The following is a 21,372-nucleotide window of genomic DNA, read 5'->3' on the forward strand; positions in this document are numbered from 1 at the left end:
GCGCGGGAGAAGCGGACGCTCCTACACAAAAGGCTATTTCCGGCTCCGATTTCCTTACGGAGCCTCTGTTGAGTTGAACGTTTTGGGGGCAAACGACCGGTGCCCGAGAGCCAGGTGTGCGCGAGCGGACGCGGGCGCGGCGCGGGGGGGGGGGGGGGGGGGGGTCCTGCGGCAGCCACGTCCCGCTCGGCCCCTGCGAGCCGCGCCCCCGCTCCCGGCCGGGACCTCGAGCCGCTCAGCCTCCGCGACCCGCTCGCCCGCAGACAAAGGGGCGCGCGCCGAGGGCGGACTCGCGGGCGGGGCGGGGCGGGGGCGGGGCGGGGCGGGAGGCGGGAGGCGGGGCGGGGCGGGGCGGGCGGGGAGCGCGCTCGGAGCGCCGGGCGGGGGCCGCCGGGGCCGCGGCGCAGACCCCCGCGCGCGCCGCACACCCCGCCCGGCTGGCTCGGCGCCCGCCCCCTCCCCCGCCCCTCCGCCCCTCCCCCGCCCCCCTCCCCCGCCCCCCGCAGGCCGCACCACTGCAACCGCCGCCCCGGCCGCCGCCGCTCCTTGTCGGGCCGGCGGGCGGAGAGCGCAGCGCGGGGGCCGCGGCATGGCTGTGTCCTGGAGGAGCTGGCTGGCCAACGAAGGGGTTAAACACCTCTGCCTGGTAGGATGGCGGGCGAGGCTCTGCCTGCGTTTGTCTCTGTGCAGCCACCCTGATTCATTCTCTGAGCGTGCGCGGGCGGGAAGCTGGAAGCAGCTTTGCCTCGAAATCGGACATTCTCAAACTAACAAAATCTTTCGCTGCTCCTACCTGGAGACGATAACGATGCCTCCCCCCCCCCCCCCCGCCCCATCCCCGCCCCATCCCCGCTCCAAACGCCTGGGAACTCTCCTGCACTGCCCTGGGAGAGCGGATGTGGAGGAAGGGAGAGGTGATCGCTTTCAGTGAACACAACTTTTTCTTAACCCTTTAAACATCCCTCCCCACCCCCCCACCCCACCCCTTTGCTCTTTTCCCGAATTGCTTCTGTTTTGGTTTTGCGTTGTAACGACACGCGATGCCCGGACTCCTTCCTTAGTCTCATTATGCACTGCAGGGGACACCTGCAGATCCCTTAGGAGACCTCTTTGCCCCCCAGACGCTAGATCTCAGGTGCAGGGACTGAGTAAGGTCAGATTTGTTTTCCTCTGAGTGGCTTTTCAGCTTGCTGGTTAATTGAAAATGCTTTCTGCGAGTCCTAATCCAGCTTCCGCTGCAAGTACTGTGTCTAACGAATGTACTTGAGATTTCCATTCATCAGATAATGTTTATTTTTAATTTTTGTTTTCTCTCTCTCTGTATGATTTAGTTTATCTGGCTCTCCCTGAATGTTTTGCTTTTCTGGAAAGCCTTCCTGCTGTATAACCAAGGGCCAGAGTATCACTACCTCCACCAGATGTTAGGGGTAAGTGGGACTTGAGTAACCTCTTAGAATGGGTTTAAGGTGGGCAGACATTGCGACAAGGCTTGCTCAGTTCTTCCATTCGTTAAACTGTGTTCACTTCAGAAAGGTTTGCCATTCCCTAGTGGTCAGGTTTTCTTGTCTATCATTTACACTGGTCTGGGTTAACATGATTGACGCTTCTAAAGAACCAGAGATACTATCTGCCAAAGTCAAAGGAATGAACCTGCCAGACCAGGCCGGTGGTGCTGAGAGAAGTTGCTACATCTCGCCAGCTGCCAAGAGCCTTGAAGGATCTGCTTCAGGAGCAGGACCAGCCAATGACAGGCTGTTAGTTTTCACTGATCAAGACTTCAGCCTGCTCATAAGCTTATTCAGAGGATTTCTGCACTGTTTCCTTTAACTGACAGTCCTTGCAAAGTATGTGTCTAATGCAGTTATTCATTTCTAGGCATTTCTCAGCTTCTTACCCTAGGTTCCTGGTTGATCTAATAATTGGTTCCAGTGTTCTGATCTAATATGAGAATGATATTGTGCAGAACTTTGCTCCAGTTTATCTCGTGTTGATATTTTTTCTCTTCTCTATTCCATGACATTTCTTTTTCTTTTTTTTTTTTATTCCATGACATTTCTGATCTCATTCTTTCCATTCCCTTCCTACTGGACTCTTTAACAAAAGACAGAGGTACTGAGGACATCTTACTTTGCATTAGGAGGTAGCATTTTCTAAGCAACAAGCAAAAAGTGTAAAACATTGAAAAATTTCAAGGCATCTGAAAAAGTAGATTTTGTCATTCGTTTTCATTGGGGAAGAGATCACATTCTGAGTAAGAAATGCATTATTCCGTGGATTTTCTTTTCCATGGTTTAATCATTATTTAAAATCATGATTCGTTCACATGAATTCAGCGGTACCAGCCCTCCATTTCCTACTTTACATTTACAGATCTTATTTATCTTTAAACCTCAGCTCTGAAAGTAGTGCTTGGCACATTGCTAAGACTGCAATAAGTTGAGGCTGAATTAATTAAACAATATTTTATTTTATACAATAAAGTACATTATTAGTCATACATTGATATTTTTAAAGTTTAACACCTATTTTTTAAAAACTTATTTTTTTAGAGCTGTTTAAGGTTCACAGTAAAATTGAGAGTAAGGTACAGAGATTTCCCCTACCCCCACATGTGCATAGCCTCCCCCATTACCAACATCTCCTAACAGTATAATGCATATGCTAAAATCGATGACTCTACGTTGACACATCATCACCTAACACAGGTATTTTTAACTAAAGGGTTGAAAAATGGTCTCAAAAATTAAACTCATTTTATTGGTAACTTTTTAAAAAAATATTTATTATTATTTTAGAGAGAGAGAGAGAGCACTGCAGGGAGGGGGCAGAGGCAGAGAGAGAGAGAATCACAAGCATACTCTGTGCTGACTGCTAGTCTGGTGTTGGGCTCTATCCCATAACCCTGAGATCCTGGCCTGAGCTGGAATCAAGAGTCAGGTGCTCAACTGACCGAGCCACCCGGGTACTTCTCATTTTATTGGTAAATCTTAAATCCCAATATTTATTTCTCTTTTTTCATCCAACCAACCTTCCATTTAGTCGTCTAGCAAACTGTCGTGAAACCCATGCTTTTCAGATGGGCACGTAGAAAGTGAGCCCTTACCCCTACCTTCAGATTGCTTACAATCTAATGGAGAATTGTACAAGTAACTATTTATAATTTAATAAACAAGAGAAATTTTCTCTAATAAACATATGAAAGTCTTTGACCTGTCTTTTTAATTTTTTCTCCTAGAAAGTCCCCCTTAGGTGTGAATTAGTAAACACGAGATTTTTCAGTAGGAGATCTCTGACCTATTATGTAACTATCTGAATACTTTGGAGAAAACCCAAAAGAATTATGATAGTAAATTTTGCCATCAAAAATGGTAAATTTTGCCATCAATGGTAAATTTTGATCAGGAGATATTAGTATTAATATACAATCTAAGAATAGACTATTTGAAACCACAAATGAACTTTGAATTTCAGCTCTATGATATAAGCTAAAATAATAACTTACTTAAAATTATGTTAGAAGCCAACAAGTTAATTTTTATGAACTTGGATGCTGTGTGATAACTTCAAATTTATTTTGGTGACAAGTCAGACATAATGAAGAGTATACACACACACATGCACATATATTACCCAACTAATGAAAAAAAATATGTTTTGCCTCTCTCTATCTCCATCTCGCATTAGTGCTTTTGTTTGAGTAATATGACAGCCTAGTAAGTTTCAATGGTGAGGCCTGGAGACCAGCTGGCACATAGTAAGGGCTCAATAAATATTCATCAGATGAATGAAGAAAAACAATGATAAAAGGACTAAATGGAAAACCATGAGTAAAAAGTGCAAGAAACAGAAGAGAGAGGTATTGTAAATTAGTTTTTATAGAAACATAAGAATGATCATAAGAATGAGTTGACCCTTAAGCCTTCCTGTTAGGAGTCAGCATTGTAGGAAAAGTCACTGTGGGGAAGGCTTGAGTTTTCTCCTTGCCATCCTGCTGAAAGATGAAAGATGATTTCCAGACACTACACTTTTCAGTAATTACTTATATGATGATTTTCTAGGCATTGATTTATCTAAATCATTTTGAAATTTTTTCAGCCTATATTGCTCTCCTTTGGGGTGAAAAAGGCTCTATCTATGGTTTTACTGTTTGCTTTGTGAAGGAGGACTTAATTTTATTTGTCGTAGGCTTATCTTTCCTAATCTTTTGAGGACTATGGTATTACCTCATAAGAATTTGCAGGCATTTTCCAAATCACAAAGAATATAGAATATAACAATAGATATAATTAATTTTAAAATAAATATTGCTGGCTCCCATGTTTTACATGTTTAATAATGATGCTTCATTATTATTAACTTAATGTCTTACATAGAGCATCTTAGAGCCTACCAAATACTCAAGAGAACAAGGTCTTGCTCTGATGAGTTTTAGGAAGCCTGAAAAGGACTTAATAAGTATTCTGATATTACAAGTCTCTCTCTCTCTTCTTTTATTAAAGATTTTAAAATTTATTTTAGAGAGAAGGAGAGAAAGAGAGCATGAGCAAGAGGGATAGAAGGAGAGGGAGAGAATTTCAAGCAGACTCTGCGCTCAGCCCAGAGCCATCTCGTGACCCTGAGATCCTGACCTGTGCCAAAACCAAGGGGCAGATGCTTAATCGACTGCACTCCCTAGGTGCCCCTATAAGTCTCTTTAAGGTGAATTTTAGATTCAAAAAAATCATGATGGTATTCTCAGAAATGAATTTACTACCACATTAAAACACAAATGGAAGCAGTACCTCCAGTTGTTGAATATTTTGATGATAATGTTGAGTATAAAGGTTGCTGTTATTCATCTTTAAAAGGAAGGTAATAACAGAGTCGTGGGAGTATTAGGGGAAGAAAGGGTCCAGAGATTATAGCCCATTTACAAGAAGGCATAAACACTGAGAAGCAGTTAATTCTTAGTAGTTTGAAATCTCTGCTTTCTACTTTCAACTGTTTATTCCTGTGATGTGCCAGAAACTTTACAAATATTTTATTTGAGCTAGGAAACCATTCTTCCCATTTTACACATGGGGAAGTGTAGGCTGAGGAAGCTGATGACTTGTTCAGTGTCAGAACTAGGGTGTGATTGCAGTCCTGTCTGGCCTCTCTGCTTTTTCCTCATGCTACACAGATTTTTCTAAACCACTTCACCGGCCCATCTCTGATACTCAAGCCACTGGTTACTCATCATCAATGCTGCCCAACAGAAATGTAATAGGAGTCATGCAATTCAAATTTTTTCTGTAGCACATTAAAAAAAGTAAAAGCCAGTGACATTAAATTTAATAATATATTTTATTTAAAATAGTATATCTAAAATATTGTAATAGATTGAAGCACTCAATACATAGTCAATATTTTTAAAAATAGTAATGAGATAGTCTATGCTGTTGCCTATTCTTTGAAATACAGTATATATTTTACACTTGTGCACATCACAATTCAGTCATGAGATTTTCATCTGAAATACTTATGTTTGGCTTTATAAAATTTTATAAATAAAAAAGTGAATTCACATACCTAAGCTGTTCTAAACATATTTAAAATTTTTCTAATAACACTAAGGACTATCAGTTTTAAGAGTAAATTAAAAAAAAAAACCTAATAAACCTAAAAATTCAATTTCTTGGTGGGCCTAGGCACATTTCAAATGCATAATACCTGTGTGCAACTAGTGGCTACCCGTTTTGGACAGTATAAATGTAGACGGTGGGGGAAGATATTTCCACTTCCATGGTCATATGCACTTATCATTTTGTTTTAAGCAAACAACTGGCCAACCAGCCCAATTAAAAGACATCAGGATATGGGCAGTCCTTTTCCTCTCCCTCTCCAAAACAGGAGTTGATATTGGATGGGAAGTCTTGGGCTCTAGTTATTGGTGTGTAACCCTAAAAAATACCTTTGACTTCTCCCTAATCGTCTGAGCTTTTTGGTGGTGGGAACCTTTGAGAATGAAGGTGAAATTATTTGATTTTCAGAACTAGTGGATCCATTTTTTATTTATATTTATTTATATTTATAGGATGCTAGTTGATTGTTCTCAGACCAGAATTAATGATTTAAAAAATTGCATAAGAATTGACAGGGAAAAGGAGATCTCCACTGATGGAAGATAAAACAATGTTGAGGTTAGTATGTCTTAGTAGGAGTTTTCTCATCATGACTGTTCTTTGCCAGACTGGTCTGATCCAGACCTGGAGGCAGCATGGTCACGGCTGGTTTATGCCTGAGTTAATGTGCTAATCAGACTGTGCACTTCCTAGGAGATGTTTAATTATGACATGCTGTGAGTTTTGGAATCTTAAAATTAAGCTAAGAATAATAAAAAAGTCTTTTGAGGGAAGCCAACACACACACACACACACACACACGCACACACACACGCAAACCAAACAATTACCCCCTCCACCTCATAACAACCTTTTAAATAAGGGAGTATTTTGATTTTTTAAAGATGAAATCTATTTTTGATTTATTTATTTTCAAGGAACGGACAATGTAGTTGTTGCTCTTTACTAGAAAGTCCTAATGTGTTGTGACCGACCTTGAGAAATTTAGTTTCCTAGATTTTTTTGAAATGTTGGAGCAATTTAACACAAAATATTATCCATGGAAACCCCCATACTGAAGTTCATCTGTTTCTGAGTTTGTATTTCTGACATTTTAATAATTAACAGATATAATTTAATTGATAAGAACATCTTAATTTAAGAAGAGAGTGTGTTTTATGGTAACAGATTCAATGTGTCTTGGTTTTTTTATTTTTTTTTCCTCCCAAAACTAACATTTATATATGGACCATTCAGTTTCAACCTATTTATTTTCATGGTGCCATGTTAAGAAATTTATTTATTTATTTTTGTCTCACAATTATTTCATTTTTTAAAAGGTTTTATTTTTAAGTAATCTCTACACCCAACAGCTGGAATTTACAACCCTGAGATCCAGAGTCATATGTTCTACCAACTGAGCCCACCAAACGCCCCTCACAATTATTATTTTAGAGTGACCCCATGGTCATGAAAATCTTTTTTTTTTCTTTTTAAAACCCTTTTTTTGAGATATCTATGTTAATTGGAAGAAAGCTGTGAGAATTGACATATTTTCGAGTCTCACAGCGATGATCTTTCTTTGGTTAATCATCCTTTCAGTGATTAAGAAACATTAACTAATTCACCCTCTCAAAAGTCCTAGAAGTTATATCATAATTAACAATTTTCAGGGACAGAAATCTGATGTCATGTGAATTTGTTAAGGTCAGTGATTAGAGTGTCTGTACAAATGGACCTAGGATTTTAAGTCAGTATTGGTTTCATAGCTGGCCCAGGCAGTTTTATTTCTGCTGAGAAGGAATATATACCATCTATCAGCTTCAGGAAAGGCTTGATCATTAATTCTTTCCACTTATTGTATAAAGTGTTAAGAGTTACTACCTAGATTTGCCCAGATATGCATTGTGGTTTCAAAACAGGGCATATTTTTAACTGAATGGTGTTTTTGTTTTTTTGTTTATTTTTATTCTTAACATTCTGCTATTTGAAAATACTTTACTTACTGTTTACTGCCAGGTGAAATGACTTATATTACTGTGACACAATCATTATACCCTTAATCTGTTTATAGTAGAGAGAGACTCAGAATTTTAGAGTTGGAAGTAAGCTTTGGTATCTTTACTTAGACTTCTTCCTCATTTTCTCAAACAGAAAAATGAGATTGAAATGATTTGCTCACCATTACCTACTGAATGAGTGGCTTGGTGACTATTCTAGTCCATCGATCCTCAGTCCAGTAGTCTGTTATGATGAACAACTGTGTGTACATATGTATAAACAAATTAAACCCTACACTGTATAGATTGCTAGCTTTCCATCTTATGTGAAATTATATTTAAAGGTGTTTAGCAATTTTTAAGAAGTTAAGGAAAATTATTGATTTTGCCCTCAATATTTAACTGAATCCTTACTGTATACAGTAGAATGACAACTGTATAATTCTCTTTTATCAATACCAAACAAAACTGTATAGAATTGGAGGGTGGAATTAATTTCAGAGATTTTTCAGATCTACCTTCTTCATTTTGTTACTAGTATTAGTAACATCAATAGTAGGTTACATTCATTGAGGACTGTCTAGTGACCAGGCATTAGTCTAAGAGCTTTGTTTGGACTAATATATTTAATCTTTCCATCCATCCTTTGGAAAAAAAAAAAAATATATATATATATATACACATACGTATGTGTATATGTGGAATATATATGGAATATATATATACGTATATGTATATGTGGAATATATATGGAATATATACACACATATATATGTTTTAAGATTTTTTGTTTATTTAATAAGAGAGAGAGAGAGAGAGCATGAGTGGTATAGGGGATGGGGTCAGAGGGAAAGGGAGAAGCAGACTCCCCACTGAGCAGGGAGCCCATTGCAGGACTCGATCCCAGGACCCCAGGATCATGACCTGAAGCAAAGACAGATGTTTAACCGACTGAGTTCCCCAGGTGCCCCTGGAGTATATACTTTTAATTTTTAGCTGAGGAAATGAATTAGGGAAGTTCTGTAGCTTGTTATTGAGTGACAGAAGTGGGGCTCCAGCCCAAACATCCTGATTCCAGAACTTGTATTGCTAACCATTGTGCTCCTTTGCCTCTATGTGACATTAAACTAGGCCTAACTATATGGAATTGCCATTTTGATAGATAAAAATGATCAAATATCAGCCATTTCCTATAGTTCAACCTGATAACAACTGTTACCATTTACTAATCACATAGCATGTGCCAGATATATTCTTTGCTCTTTCTTTTTATAATCTCATTTATTTCTTATATTTAAATTATCCTTGTGGATAACAACCCTGGAAGATAGGAGGTATCACTTTTTAGGGAATTGAGAAACTGAGATTCTGGGTGGTTAGGTAGCTTTCCTTAAGTCATCCAGCTAACACCTGAAGAAGCCCTATTTGAACCCATATTTGTCTCATACTGAAGGCCATGTTCTCAGTCATTGTGTTGCACCAGGGAGGTTCTGAGAGAGATGGGGTTAGAACCTGAAATTTCCTACACTTGCCTGAGGTTCTTATGCATCCCACCACAGTGGCTTTGCATCGGGCTGTCTATATGTATGTGTGTTTTTTTGTTTGTTTGTTTGTTTTTTGTGTATGTGTTTTTGTATCACTAAGTATTCGATCAGAAATGAAGATAAGAATATTGTTTATCGATTGTTCTTAGACCCAAGGCAGACTCATACACCTCATCCTCACTGATGTCTCCTGTGTTCATTTGTTCAGGCTTCTGTCACTATGTACCCCAGACTGGGTGGTCTAAACAACAGAAATGTGTTTCCTCACAATTTTGGAGGCCACATGATTTGTGCTGTCTCCTGGGGAATGCCCCACCTGAGGAGAAGGCCTGTAGAAGGACTGACTGTTATATAGGGACTTTATGGATTGATTTAGTTCATTTAGCTCATTTGGTAGATGAACTTAGTAGAGCTAAATGTCTTCTTTATCCACTCAGTCTTCTAATCTTGTTAATTTTTCTAGTTTATCATGTTAAGCATTGTGGTGATCCTAGAATTGATTTTAAAAGTGCCTCTGGAGGGTAAAACCAAATAAACAATCAAACAACAATCAAACAAAGATCATGGACCTTGGAATTCTATGGATATGAGTTTAAATCCTAGGTCAGGCATTTATCTCCCTTTATGATTTTGATTTTGGTAAATTACTCCCCTGAGCATAAGTTTAACTCATCTGTGAAGTTGGGCTTAACTTTTCCCCTTATTTGTGAACATTGCATGAGAACATGTGGGTGAAATGTGTAGCACTTGGTGCATAGGTACTCAGCAAATAAGAGTTATTACTGTAATGAAATAATATTAGTTAGCATTAATAGTATTAATAGCACTGAATAGTAATATTAGAAATTATTTGTTGATAAATAAAATTAATAAAAGGAATTCAGAGTATATAAAGATGAAAGGAACCTGCTGAGCATTTAGCAGATGGCATTAGGACAGGGAGGCCTATCCTTTCCTTTGGTTGACCTCTGGCTGCCTCTTTGATCCTGCTGAACAAAACAAATATCTGTTGCTATTTGTAATTGATCCAAATTTGTAGCAACGTGGTTACCATGGCTGTGTGGAATTTCAGCTTGAAGTAAAAAGCATTTCATTCAAAAAAGCACTTGTTAATTTTCATTGAAACTTGGAGTCTTCAACAGGTAGATGGGCGAAATAATACCTATCTCACAAGGATGTTGTGAACCTTAAAGTTAAAAGAAATGATAATACTGAGAGCCAACATTCAGTGAAATGTTCTCATTGACACACATTGTATTAAGTTCTTTATACATTCTATAAAGAGTAAGTCTTAACTAGCCCACAGGGTAGGTTCTACTACATAAGAGGAAGCTAACACCCAGAAATTATAAATAACCTGCTTATGGAGTAAAGTGTTCCCTCAAATGCTAATTTTCCTCTTTCCTTCCCTCCTGTCTCCTTCATAGCCACAGACAGTCCTGTACCCCCAATGAAACATGATGAAACTGTTCTTATTTCAGATTGTTTTATTGAGGATTAGGTGATATAAAAGATAAGGAAGTACTTTGAAGAATTGAGAACATCATGGATGTGAAAAATGGTTATCATTTACTGTTGCTATGTTCAGTCATTCTTCCCAGCCTTTAAGGCTCCAGCCACTGCACCATGACAGAGCTCCTCTAGGAGCTGTCATAAAGGACAGTCAGGGAGAAAGGAATGAAGGAAGGTTTTGTCTTCATGACCAGAAATGTGGCAGACACACTTTAACCTCCAATATGTATTACATTTACAGTATTGACTCTTGAAATGGAATCTTGAAAGTCTGTGACATGTCGTAATTATTAATTGTGCTAAGGCATGAACTAAGATTGAGACCTTAGTGTAAGAGCAGATTACTTGGGTGGGAGTGAGTCTCATTTCTTAGTATCTGTATTTTAATACAACTTTGTGATGTGAAAAGTAGCTATTTTAGAATTTTGGCAATGGGACTGAAGAAAAAATAGATTAAGGAGAAGATGGACTTTGCAAGATCAATAGAGTGTTTACGTATTTAGAACTTGAAAACTTGAATTTGACAATGACTCTTATCTATGGATAAATGAATTGAACACAAGTTCTATGAGGAACTGGCTTTAAATTGCATGACTTAATGGTTTCCATGAATTTGTTAATTGTTAAAGGTCTTCAGACAATAAGACTATCAAAAGTCTTAAATAGTTTAAGGCAAGATTGATTTTTTTTTAAAGTGAACACTTATATACTAAGATAAATCTAAGAAATGATTTATGATGAATGCCTTTCTGACTATATTCCTTTTTCCGATAGTAGGATTATCAAAAGGTTGATTTCAAAGTGCCAGTAATTGCGTTTCATATGATCTTAGAAAGCTTAGATGCATTGGAAGAATTTGAAGTGGTAGGATCCAAACAAATTTCTTTTTTCCCCATTCTATACTTTGGATTCTCTTTGCTAACTTCCTCAGCAAATTCTCTTCTTATGTGCCTTCTAATTATCTGCATAGCTCACTGTCACCCTACCTTGAATTGATTTCCAGAATGCTTTAACAACTCTTACTGATTTCCTTTGGCCAAGTTGCTTCTGAGAAGTTAGTTTGGGCCTCTGAGCTTTGTTAATTCTCTCGGTTTGAAAACCATGCATCTAAAAGCACATTTGTAAAGTGCTTTGAGACATGCAAACAAAGGTAAAAAATATGTTTTTTCTTTATTTTCCCTCCCATAGCTCAGAATATCTAAAGGGAAAACTAAGCAAATATCATCAGTGGCCTATATTAATGGGTTCCAGTTGGAAAAAAATGACTCATATTAAGCCACAAGAATGCAGAGCTTCAATATGAATGTTCTTCCACTTGAGAAATGGCATTTGATGTTGGGCATTGTCTGTATTACATTTGTTACCTCCCGTGGAATTTTCTGTAGAATTGGGGCTTGGCGTGGACTATTCAGAACCCATCGCCGAAGTATTTATTTTGATCTTGTACATTTTGTAAAATGTAAGAGAGGGGAAGAATGACTCAAGTGAACATCTTAGAAGAGTTTACAGTCATAATGGATCTAGAAAGTTTACTTAGTTTTGGTTTGTCCAAAGAAAACTTCTACGGACTTTAAAGCTTGGACATGTTATTCTTAAAGATGAAATCGTATTTTGTTCAACCTACAGATTTTAGACACATAAAATTTGTTCAAGTCTTATATGACATGCATAATTGTTAAAACTAAGTGTTTTCACTTTTTTCTAAGCATGGAGTGACTATTACTTTAAATTTCAAATATAGGGGCACCTAGGTGGCTCAGTGGTTACACGTCTGCCTTTGACTCAGGTCCTCATCCTGGGGTCCTGGGATTGAGTCCTGCACTGGGCTCCCTGTGGGGAGCCTGCTTCTGCTTCTGCCTATGTCTCTGCCTCTCTCTCTCTCTCCTTCTCTCATGAATAAATAAATCTTTTAAAAAAATACGTTTCAAATATAGTAATATCTGTGAACATTCCAAAGTTCAGTGGAAACAATTTAATGTAATGAACAATGTAATTTATGAACATGGATTTTGTGGACAAACTTACTAAAGTGAAAATTGGGGACTCTACCTTCTAAGAAATATATTTTTAAGTAATTTATTGAAATCTTCAAGCCTTAAGTTTCCTCAATTATAAATGGGGAATTATATTATGAAATCAAACTCCATAAAAATTCCAGTATTAAAATATTCTGATTTAAAAAAATGATAGCTTTGCATAGTCTAACCTAATATTTCTTATAGCATTTTGTTTTATTTTGAGGAGAGGATTGAGTAAGATGAGGAAGAAATGAGCGTGAGACCTTCAAAAAGTATGACTTCCTTTCTTGCTAATGGCAAGTTGTAGTAGACAATGCTAGCTAGAGTCCTTTCTTTCAGGTGACATTTCTGAAGTTAGGAATTTTTTGATGTTGAAATCTATTTGTAAACGGCTGCTAATGACAACATTTCCAACAACTACGAGAGATTAACTCCTAATGTCATACAGTGTATACATACTGAATTATTTAAATAGCTATTTTGTAAGTGGCAGTAATGTTTTCTTAATTATAATTTCAAAACTATTGAAGCTCATAATTAATTGCTTTTTAACTGGTAATGGTTTTCAAATTTTATCTCCAATTTTTTGGGCCTTTTTAAAGCTTTCTGTCAAACCAGCCACAGATTGAGGTACACACGAAGAGAACGACTTTTAAAGGACATTAGCAGTGAATGCTCTCTGTAAAAACAAAAGATTTAAAAAGCTATGTTTGAATGTCAGGTATAGAGTGTTTAAACATGTTACCTTCGTTCATAACACACTGTCTTCGTGGGTCTTTTGCTTTCTTCATCATTCATTAACTTATTCATTGTTTAATCACTCTTCATTCTCCCAATTCTCCAGTTCCTTTTTCCTCCTGACAGTAGCAACCTTTTTAACATGCTGACGTGTATCCTTCTATTGATAGTTTATGTGCATTTTTCTTTGAATTCACCAAAATAGATTATGCATAGACTCATTCTGTTTCTTGCTTTTTTCCATCTGGTATTATGTTTTCAAAGTCTATCCTGTGACTGTGTAGTTCTTCGGGGTTTTACAGTATTCCCTAGTTTGCATCTGCCGGATTTTACTTATCTATCCATTGTCCCGGAAATGGACCCTTAAACTTTTATCTAATTTGCTACTACTTTGGATAACATCATGATGAACATAAAGCATTCTTGTAGAGTGTTAATATTATACAGTAGTTTCCTGGTTTTATGATTTAGAGCCTCTGCCCAATCACTGGGGGACAACTAATCAGTTCATATTGTAACCAAATTACATATTTTGGTAGGATGTTTCTATCTAGTTATAATGGTTTTTAGTGAAATTAAGATGAAGTTAGAGATGATATCAGGCATGGAACAATTCTAAAAATTCAGTTGTATTAACTGGTTTTCGGTGAGACTTCTCAAGGTTATTGGATAACTAAAGGGAAGAATGCAGCAAGTATTCTAAGTATTATTTGAATTCAGTATTTCCATGGCTTTTTTCTTATGTATTGTACATAGTATTAACCATTTAAACAAAGAACAGTCATATAAATGGTTACAGTAAAAACAACAATAATAACACATCTAACATCAGGCTTAGAAATATAGGAATTGGGGGCACCTGGGTGGTGCAGCCGGGTAAGTGTCGATTCTTGGTTTCTGTTCAGGTCGTGATATCAGAGTCATGAGATCAAGCCCTGCGTTGGGTTCCCTGCTCTGTGCAATGTCTGCTAAAGTTTCTCTCTCCATCTCCCTTTGTCCTCCTCCACCACGCGTGCATGCTCCCTCTTTCCCTCTCTCTAAAATAAATAAATAAACCTTAAAAAAAAGAAATATAGGAAATGGAATAAATATAAAACATTAAAAGGGTCAGTGAGTAGAGTGGAGTGGATTATAGAAAAGATAAAGAAGCATCACAGCAAGGAATCACCCTAACTTTATGAGCCACAAAGTATAATAGTTGTATGGACCCAGAGACCAAGCAAGGTGAGGAAGGCTGTGGGATGGAGTGTGACCGGAGGGTTATTTTTGCTTTGTTTTATTTTTTATTTTTGTACATGGTAGCGTATGAGCACTTTCTTTATCAATATTTTAATATATATAGAAATACTTTATTTTCTCCCAGGAACTGTTTGGTAAATATCTTAAAAGCACATATGTTAACAAAACTGGAAGAAATGTGTTATGGTATCTGTCACAAGGGACCCATGGTTTGGACGATATTTAAGGTTTGGGCAGCACGTAAGGTGTAGTAGTGTCAAATAATCGGTAACTGTCTTTCATGCCCTCCCATTACCCTGGTTGTTGTTCTGTACATTACCTGGAACCCCTTCTTCCTTGCCAGCTATAATGTCACTCATTATAATTTGCCCTCTTTCCTGTTCCTGTCCTGTTCTGTCCTTCCCGTCCTGTTCTATTCTGCGCTGTCCTATCCGGGTCTCTGTGCTGTCCTTTCCTGTCCTATTCTGTATTGTCCTGTCCTTTCCTATCCTGTCCTAGTCTCTCCCATCCTGCCCTGTCATGTCCCACCCTGTCCTGTTCTGTCCTTCCCATCCTGGTCTATTCTGTGCCATCCTGTACTGGTCCCCATGCTGTCCCACCCTGTCTCGTCCTGTCCTGTCCTATATTCTGTGTTGTCCTGTCCTTTCCTATCCTGTCCTAGTCTCTCCCATTCTGCACTGTCCTGTCCCACCCTGTCCTGTTCTGTCCTATTCTGTCCTTTACTGTCTTGTCCTGTCCTATCTTATCCTGTCCTATTGATCCTGAACTTTAAGTAAATATCTTCTTATTTAATCAAAGGCTGTAAAAAAAAAAAAAAAAAAAGAGGCCAGTAGCTTAATGTCCTTCTTCTGGCATCCATCACTGTAAGCCATGAAAAATTTGCAAGATAATTTTTTGTCATGCATTTTTCAGTGTGAAGTAAATATAGCATACAATTAAGGGAAAAAATGGAAAATGTACAAAAGTTGAAATAAAAGGAAAATTGCCCTTCACATTATCACCATTTAAAGGGAATATTACTCCTCAAATTGTATTTTTAAGATTTTTTTCCACTCCATTTTCTTTAGAAAACAATCTTTCTTGTGACTTTCAAATTTATTACATCTTTTTCATATTTATTATAGAAAATGAGAGGAGATGCAAAAAAAAAAAAATCATTTGTATCTTGGGACCCACTGGACATAACCACTGTTAACATTTTGGTGTATTTCTTAAATACAGGTTTTTTCTTTTTTAAAAAAAAAAGATCATTCAGAATAGATATTCTCTATTTAACACACAGCATTAAATATCATATTAGGTTTATTTCTATTATCACAAATTGTTAACCATGCATTATTAAACATACTTATTTAACACACCTATCTCAAACACTTCTAAAATTTTGGAAATCCGGTTGGCTTTTGTTAACCCAGAAAATGCAGTGAAAAAATGATTGTGTAGAATATTCCCTCTATTTTTATAATTATGTCTTTTGGATATGTTATTAGAATTTCAAAGTATATTAACTCAGTTTTGTTTATTGTGAATTTGTGTTGTGATCTATCAATTTAATTAAGTTCTTGGTTCTTAATTGTTAAGATACATTACATTTTAAAAGAAATACATGCTTCCATACATTGAATACTGTGTTCACAATGAAAAAATTAGAAACTTCCCTTTAATCCTATGTAATCTATGTTATATACAGATACACACTTTGCACCTGCATATTATTAATTCGTTTCCATTATACAAATTTAACTTATTTTCAATGGCTAAGTAAATCCCATAATGTGTAGATAATTTGTTTTACATTTCTCTACTGTTACCATTTTAGTTCTATTCTTTGTTTTTATATCACATGCCATACTGCAGTGAGTATCCTTGTAGAAATTTATATGTACACTTAGACAAGTATTTCTGTATGCTACTTTATTTTTTTAAGAAATTCCAAAGTGAGATATTTTGGGGCAATCAAGTGTTATTTTTTTTTGGAGAAAAGATTATTTCTGATTTATATTTCCTCTCTTATACCATTTATCCTCTTACATTTGATGTAATGTATTATTCTACCAGGAGATGAACTAGTGTGGGCCTCTGTGTGTTGACCAATTAAACTCTGAAGAATTTCCTAGAAGAGTCTAATGTTTAAATATGTATACATCAGGAAGTTTAGGTAAATAGTCTGTACGAAGTAATCCATTTATTCAGTCCATTTTACTAAATACCTACTCTCTCAGCCATTTTGGTCATTTTGATACACCCAGAGTTCGTTTTCTTAGAATTAATATCTTCTTGGAAACAGTTTTTTTTTTTTTTTTTTTCTTTCTGCAAAGAAATACTAGAAGAAATTCAGCTGGATTCAGGGTTGAAAATCATGTTTAAAAGACATGCTGAATTAGCTAAGATTGCTAATATTTTGAGGACAAAGAATTTAAAGACAGTTTTATAGATTCAGTTAAGAAGAGTTATTAACAAATAGGACTGAATTCAGGAGGAGTAAAATAGGTATGTTTAAGAAGGGTATACTAGACAGTCATGAAAGAAAAATCTTAATATTGAATATTCTGTATTATATGAATTTTAATATAGGCTATTATGGATAGTCTGATTAAGATTCTAACCAAGTAAGGGGGTACCATTGCTATAACTATTGTTTTCTTTCAAAAATTATTCCATGTGTTCAGGCCACTAGTAGATCTGTTTTGGCTTTTAAGTTTTAGGGAGGAATGTTGAGAAATTAAAAATGGTTTAAAGATGAGGAAGAATGATGCAAGGTTTTGGAATGATTGTTCCTGATGAAGAGTAGCTGAGACATGACTAAATAAATATTCAGTAATTGTGATCAGATGTGCTGGACCTGTGACGGAAGAGAAACAGGGCCTGTCTCAGCTTTCTAGCCAACCATGCTCTGCAGAATACATATCCTTGGTGCCTTTCCCTGTGCATGGCTAGTTTCTGTAGGAGGAGGAACTGTAACAATGACTTAAAAGCAAAAGCACTGCAATTCTTGAGACCCCCATTCTTGTGCTATAGCTAGGAGTAGATGAAAAGAGCACGAATATCTGCAGGAATGTTAGAGGGGAATTAAAAAAAAAACCCATTTTGTCAGCTAAAGAGGTCAAGCCATTTTCATTTGATGTGTTTTTACCTTTTAGAACAGTTCCCTGAGAGAAAATGGAGCAAGATTTTACTATTGTTAAGTTCTCCAATTCTAGATTTTGGAGACAATGACCTTGGTAGAGGTCACAGATATTAACTGTGATAAAAATGCCATACCTTTTAATCTGGTGACCTGGTCAGTAGATAGCATTGCCTGTAGAAACTCACAAATGTGTTCAATGAAATTCTGGATCCCACTTATGTTGAACTTTGACTTTTGCAGACTGACTCATAGTCTAGAAGTGAATCCCTTCTCTCTGTGCTCTTCTGGTACAGGAAAGACAAGGTAGCAAAATCTGGACAGAAATAACCATGTTACAATCTTGCTTTCTTTTTCTCTAAGAGCTACATTTCTTTCTTTCCGACTTGTAGGAAAGACTACATTCCTATTGAAAATGGAAGAAAGTTTACTTCTTAGAAAGGGTAAAATGATGGATGATGACGTATAAAAGGAAAGATTTGAGTTAAGCAAAAGGCAATCTGGATATGAAATCTGGATGGATTCTATTCTCTCAGTGGTCCCTTTAATTATATGGAAACAAAATTCCCTCTCCCCTCTTTCTTTCAAATTGATAGCTTATTTAGAGACAGTGTTAAAAAAATAAAAAGAGGTTTATAGATTGGAAGAGAGGTCAATTTGAGTCAAAACTTACATCATAGTTAAAAGTCTCCAGGGCAGTTAGTTGACAGAAACCAGCTAGGATCATTTGGCAAGAGTTACATACCAGTTCATAATGGAATGAAGAGACATTCATGAGCTTTTGGACGTACCCCAAGACCACTGAATTGGTAGCTTATTTTGGAATTTTTTAAAGAAATAATTACTCCAGTTATTATTAAGTGCTTTCTGATAGCTCATGGCATGTTATTCATTATTGTTTTCATATGACACCTTATCAAAATAGTTAGGTAATCAACTTTTTGAAGCAACTTTTCATTGAAATGTCAATTTTTAAAAATCATTAAGTGCAATCTTGCCTGTATGAAATGACTATCATATTCTAAGTTCATATCCCTATATAAAATATTAATGGTACACACTGAAATTTAAGTTAGGACCATGAGTTTGGTTTATAGGTATAGGAAAAATAAATTGTTCTGATTTCCTGCCATGGACCCTTTTGGTTATTATGAAGACAATTGAAAGTGCTTGCCATTGCTTTGGAAAATTGTATAGACTACTCTATGGGGTTGTCTCTTTTTGCATGTATTTGTCTCACGTCTACTTTTCTTTCGCTTTCAGTGCTAAAAGTATGTTTTTCACAAGGAGCATTTTTTTTTTCAAAAATAATTTCCATTATTAATGAGATACACTTTTGAGGTCCCCAACAATAAGAGGCAGTTTGGGCATTGCCACTTAATAGTGCTGCTACCTACTAGCTTTTGGGGGGAAACAAGGAGATGAAAAGGTAAAATATTACAATAAAATGTGTAAAGTACTATAAAGGTAATACAGAGGATGGAAGAGGTGGCATGACATCATGAATAGAAGGAATGGCACCACTGTGAGCTATGGATAGGGAATGGGGATATGTAGTAAAGATGTGGAAGAGCTAATCTGGGTAATGGATCAGAACCTGCATTAAATATAAAAGGATGGCTAAATTGGCCCTATGGCATCATCAATTTGGCTTATTTACAGACTTTCAATATAAGTTGGTACAAAAAGAGGGTTGGACTAGATGCCCTTATACTATCTCATCAAAGAGGTACGGCAGCCCTGAAGATTTTCTTCAGATTGAGTGTTGTGCAATTCCATAGAGTAAATCCTAGTTTCAAGAACTGTGGAAGTTGGGGAAGTGGAGGCAGAGTTGCTATTCTTGGGCAGTATGGTGTGATGTAAAGAGCAGGTCTGTGTTCTAACCCTAGAGATAAGCTAGATTTCTTGGGTGATCACTTTTGGTCTTGATTCTTTTTTTCTTAATTGCCAAAATAAGGACATTGAAGGATCATCTCATAGGCTCATTCATTCATCCACCATATATTTATTGAACACCCACTAATTGCTTAGAACTTTCCTTGAAATCTTTAGATACAGTCAAGTGAAATAAGGCTCAGCTCCCATAGCAGCAACTAGAATCATTTATTCTTCAGAGCTGGGTTGGATAGACAAGCTAGGAAAAAGTTAGTTGCAGGAAGGCATGCCTTACGAACATTTACATTCTTAAACCAGAGCAGGTTGTGGATGGCCAGAGACCAAGATTGTAATAGCTTCTGCTGACTTCTTACTAGATTCTGGGCACAGCACTAAGTACTGTATTTAATACTTGCAATAATCTGTTGAGATTGATATATTTTTTTATTTTATAGATTAGGAAAATGAGACACGGTAAGAAAATACGTAAGGCCACACAGCTCATAAAGGTGCTTTAAACTCAGGTTTGTTTGACTTTGAAGTGCATCCAAGTCTGGATGTACCTCTTGGGGCCCTTCTCCAGATCTAAGGAATCAAAGTTTCAGGAAGTATAACAGAGATGTGTTTATTTTTAAATAGTCTTTCAAAAAAAAAAAAAATAAAAAAATAAATAGTCTTTCAAGTGATTTAATTGTGCAGTCAGAATAGGCACATTTTCTGTAAAGAGTTACACAAAATGGCAGGGAAACCTACTGGTGGGATAAAGGATAAACAATTGAAAGAGTAAGGACGTATTATGATTTGGAAGGTGCACTAGGCAAGATGTCTGGATTCATATCTCTGTTCTGGGGAGTGATGGATGTGTTTTAGGAAATGTCAGATAGGGCAGCCCGAGTGGCTCAGTGGTTTAGCACCGCCTTCAGCCCAGGGCCTGATCCTGGAGATCCGGGATCAAGTCCCATATCAGGCTCCCTGCATGGAGCCTGCTTCTCCCTCTGCCTGTCTCTGCCTCTCTCTCTCTCTCTCTCTCTCTCTCTCTCTCTCTCCCCCTGTGTCTCTCATGAATGAATAAATCAGTAAAAATCTTAAAAAAAAAAAAAAAAAAGGAAATGTCAGCCTGGAGGCGGGCCGGGGTTCTAGTCCGTGGTGTTACCCTTACAAAGCAGCAGTGTGAGTAGTAGCAAAAAAAAAAAAAAAAAAAAACCAAAAAACAAAACAACAACAACAAAAAAGTTGAACTGGATGATGTGTAAAACCCCCTGGAAGAGCTACAATTCAGTGATTATAAAGCATGTAAGAGGGCGCCTGGGTGGCTCGGAGGTTGAGAGTCTGCCTTTGGCTCAGGTTGTGATCCCAGGGTCCTGGGATCAAGTCCTGCATTGGGCACCCCACGGGGAGTCTGCTTCTCCCTCTGTCTGTGTCTCTGTCTCTCTTTCTGTCTCTCATGAATAAATAAATAAAATCTTAAAAAGACGTGTAAGAATTAGGTCTTGTGTAGACTTCTTTTGGTTTGATTAAAAAGAATAAAACTGACCTTAATGAGTATAAATTTACATAATTTTAGACCAACACAAAATACCAAGTCAGAATATAAAATAATTTTCTATAAACCTCTATGGTAATTTGAATTTTTTTCCTGGAAGTAGTTGACTAACTGTCGATTCACTAGGAAGTAGCTACAAAAAAATGACCAGTTATTAAAACTTACTATTAGTACTTCTCTGGGTTTTTCAGATCCCT

The 21,372-nt window shown here is 37.2% G+C and overlaps 1 protein-coding gene across 4 annotated transcripts in view; it reads left to right on the plus strand.

Moving 5' to 3' along the window:
* The first annotated feature begins 510 nt into the window (after positions 1-510).
* Positions 511-21,372, plus strand: part of NOX4 (NADPH oxidase 4) — a 161,439-nt gene continuing 140,577 nt past the window's right edge. For 3 of the 4 annotated variants that reach the window (XM_038568349.1, XM_038568350.1, XM_038568351.1), the window contains exons 1-2: positions 511-646; positions 1,332-1,427. In XM_038568349.1, the coding sequence (XP_038424277.1) occupies positions 590-646; positions 1,332-1,427 (153 nt within the window). In that variant the 5' untranslated portion in view covers positions 511-589. Of the gene's footprint in view, positions 647-1,331; positions 1,428-21,372 lie in introns of those variants that run through there. The other variant, XM_038568352.1, reaches the window with a different exon arrangement.

Source organism: Canis lupus, chromosome 21 (assembly GCF_011100685.1).
Source record: "Canis lupus familiaris isolate Mischka breed German Shepherd chromosome 21, alternate assembly UU_Cfam_GSD_1.0, whole genome shotgun sequence".
Classification (NCBI taxonomy): Eukaryota; Metazoa; Chordata; class Mammalia; order Carnivora; family Canidae; genus Canis; species Canis lupus.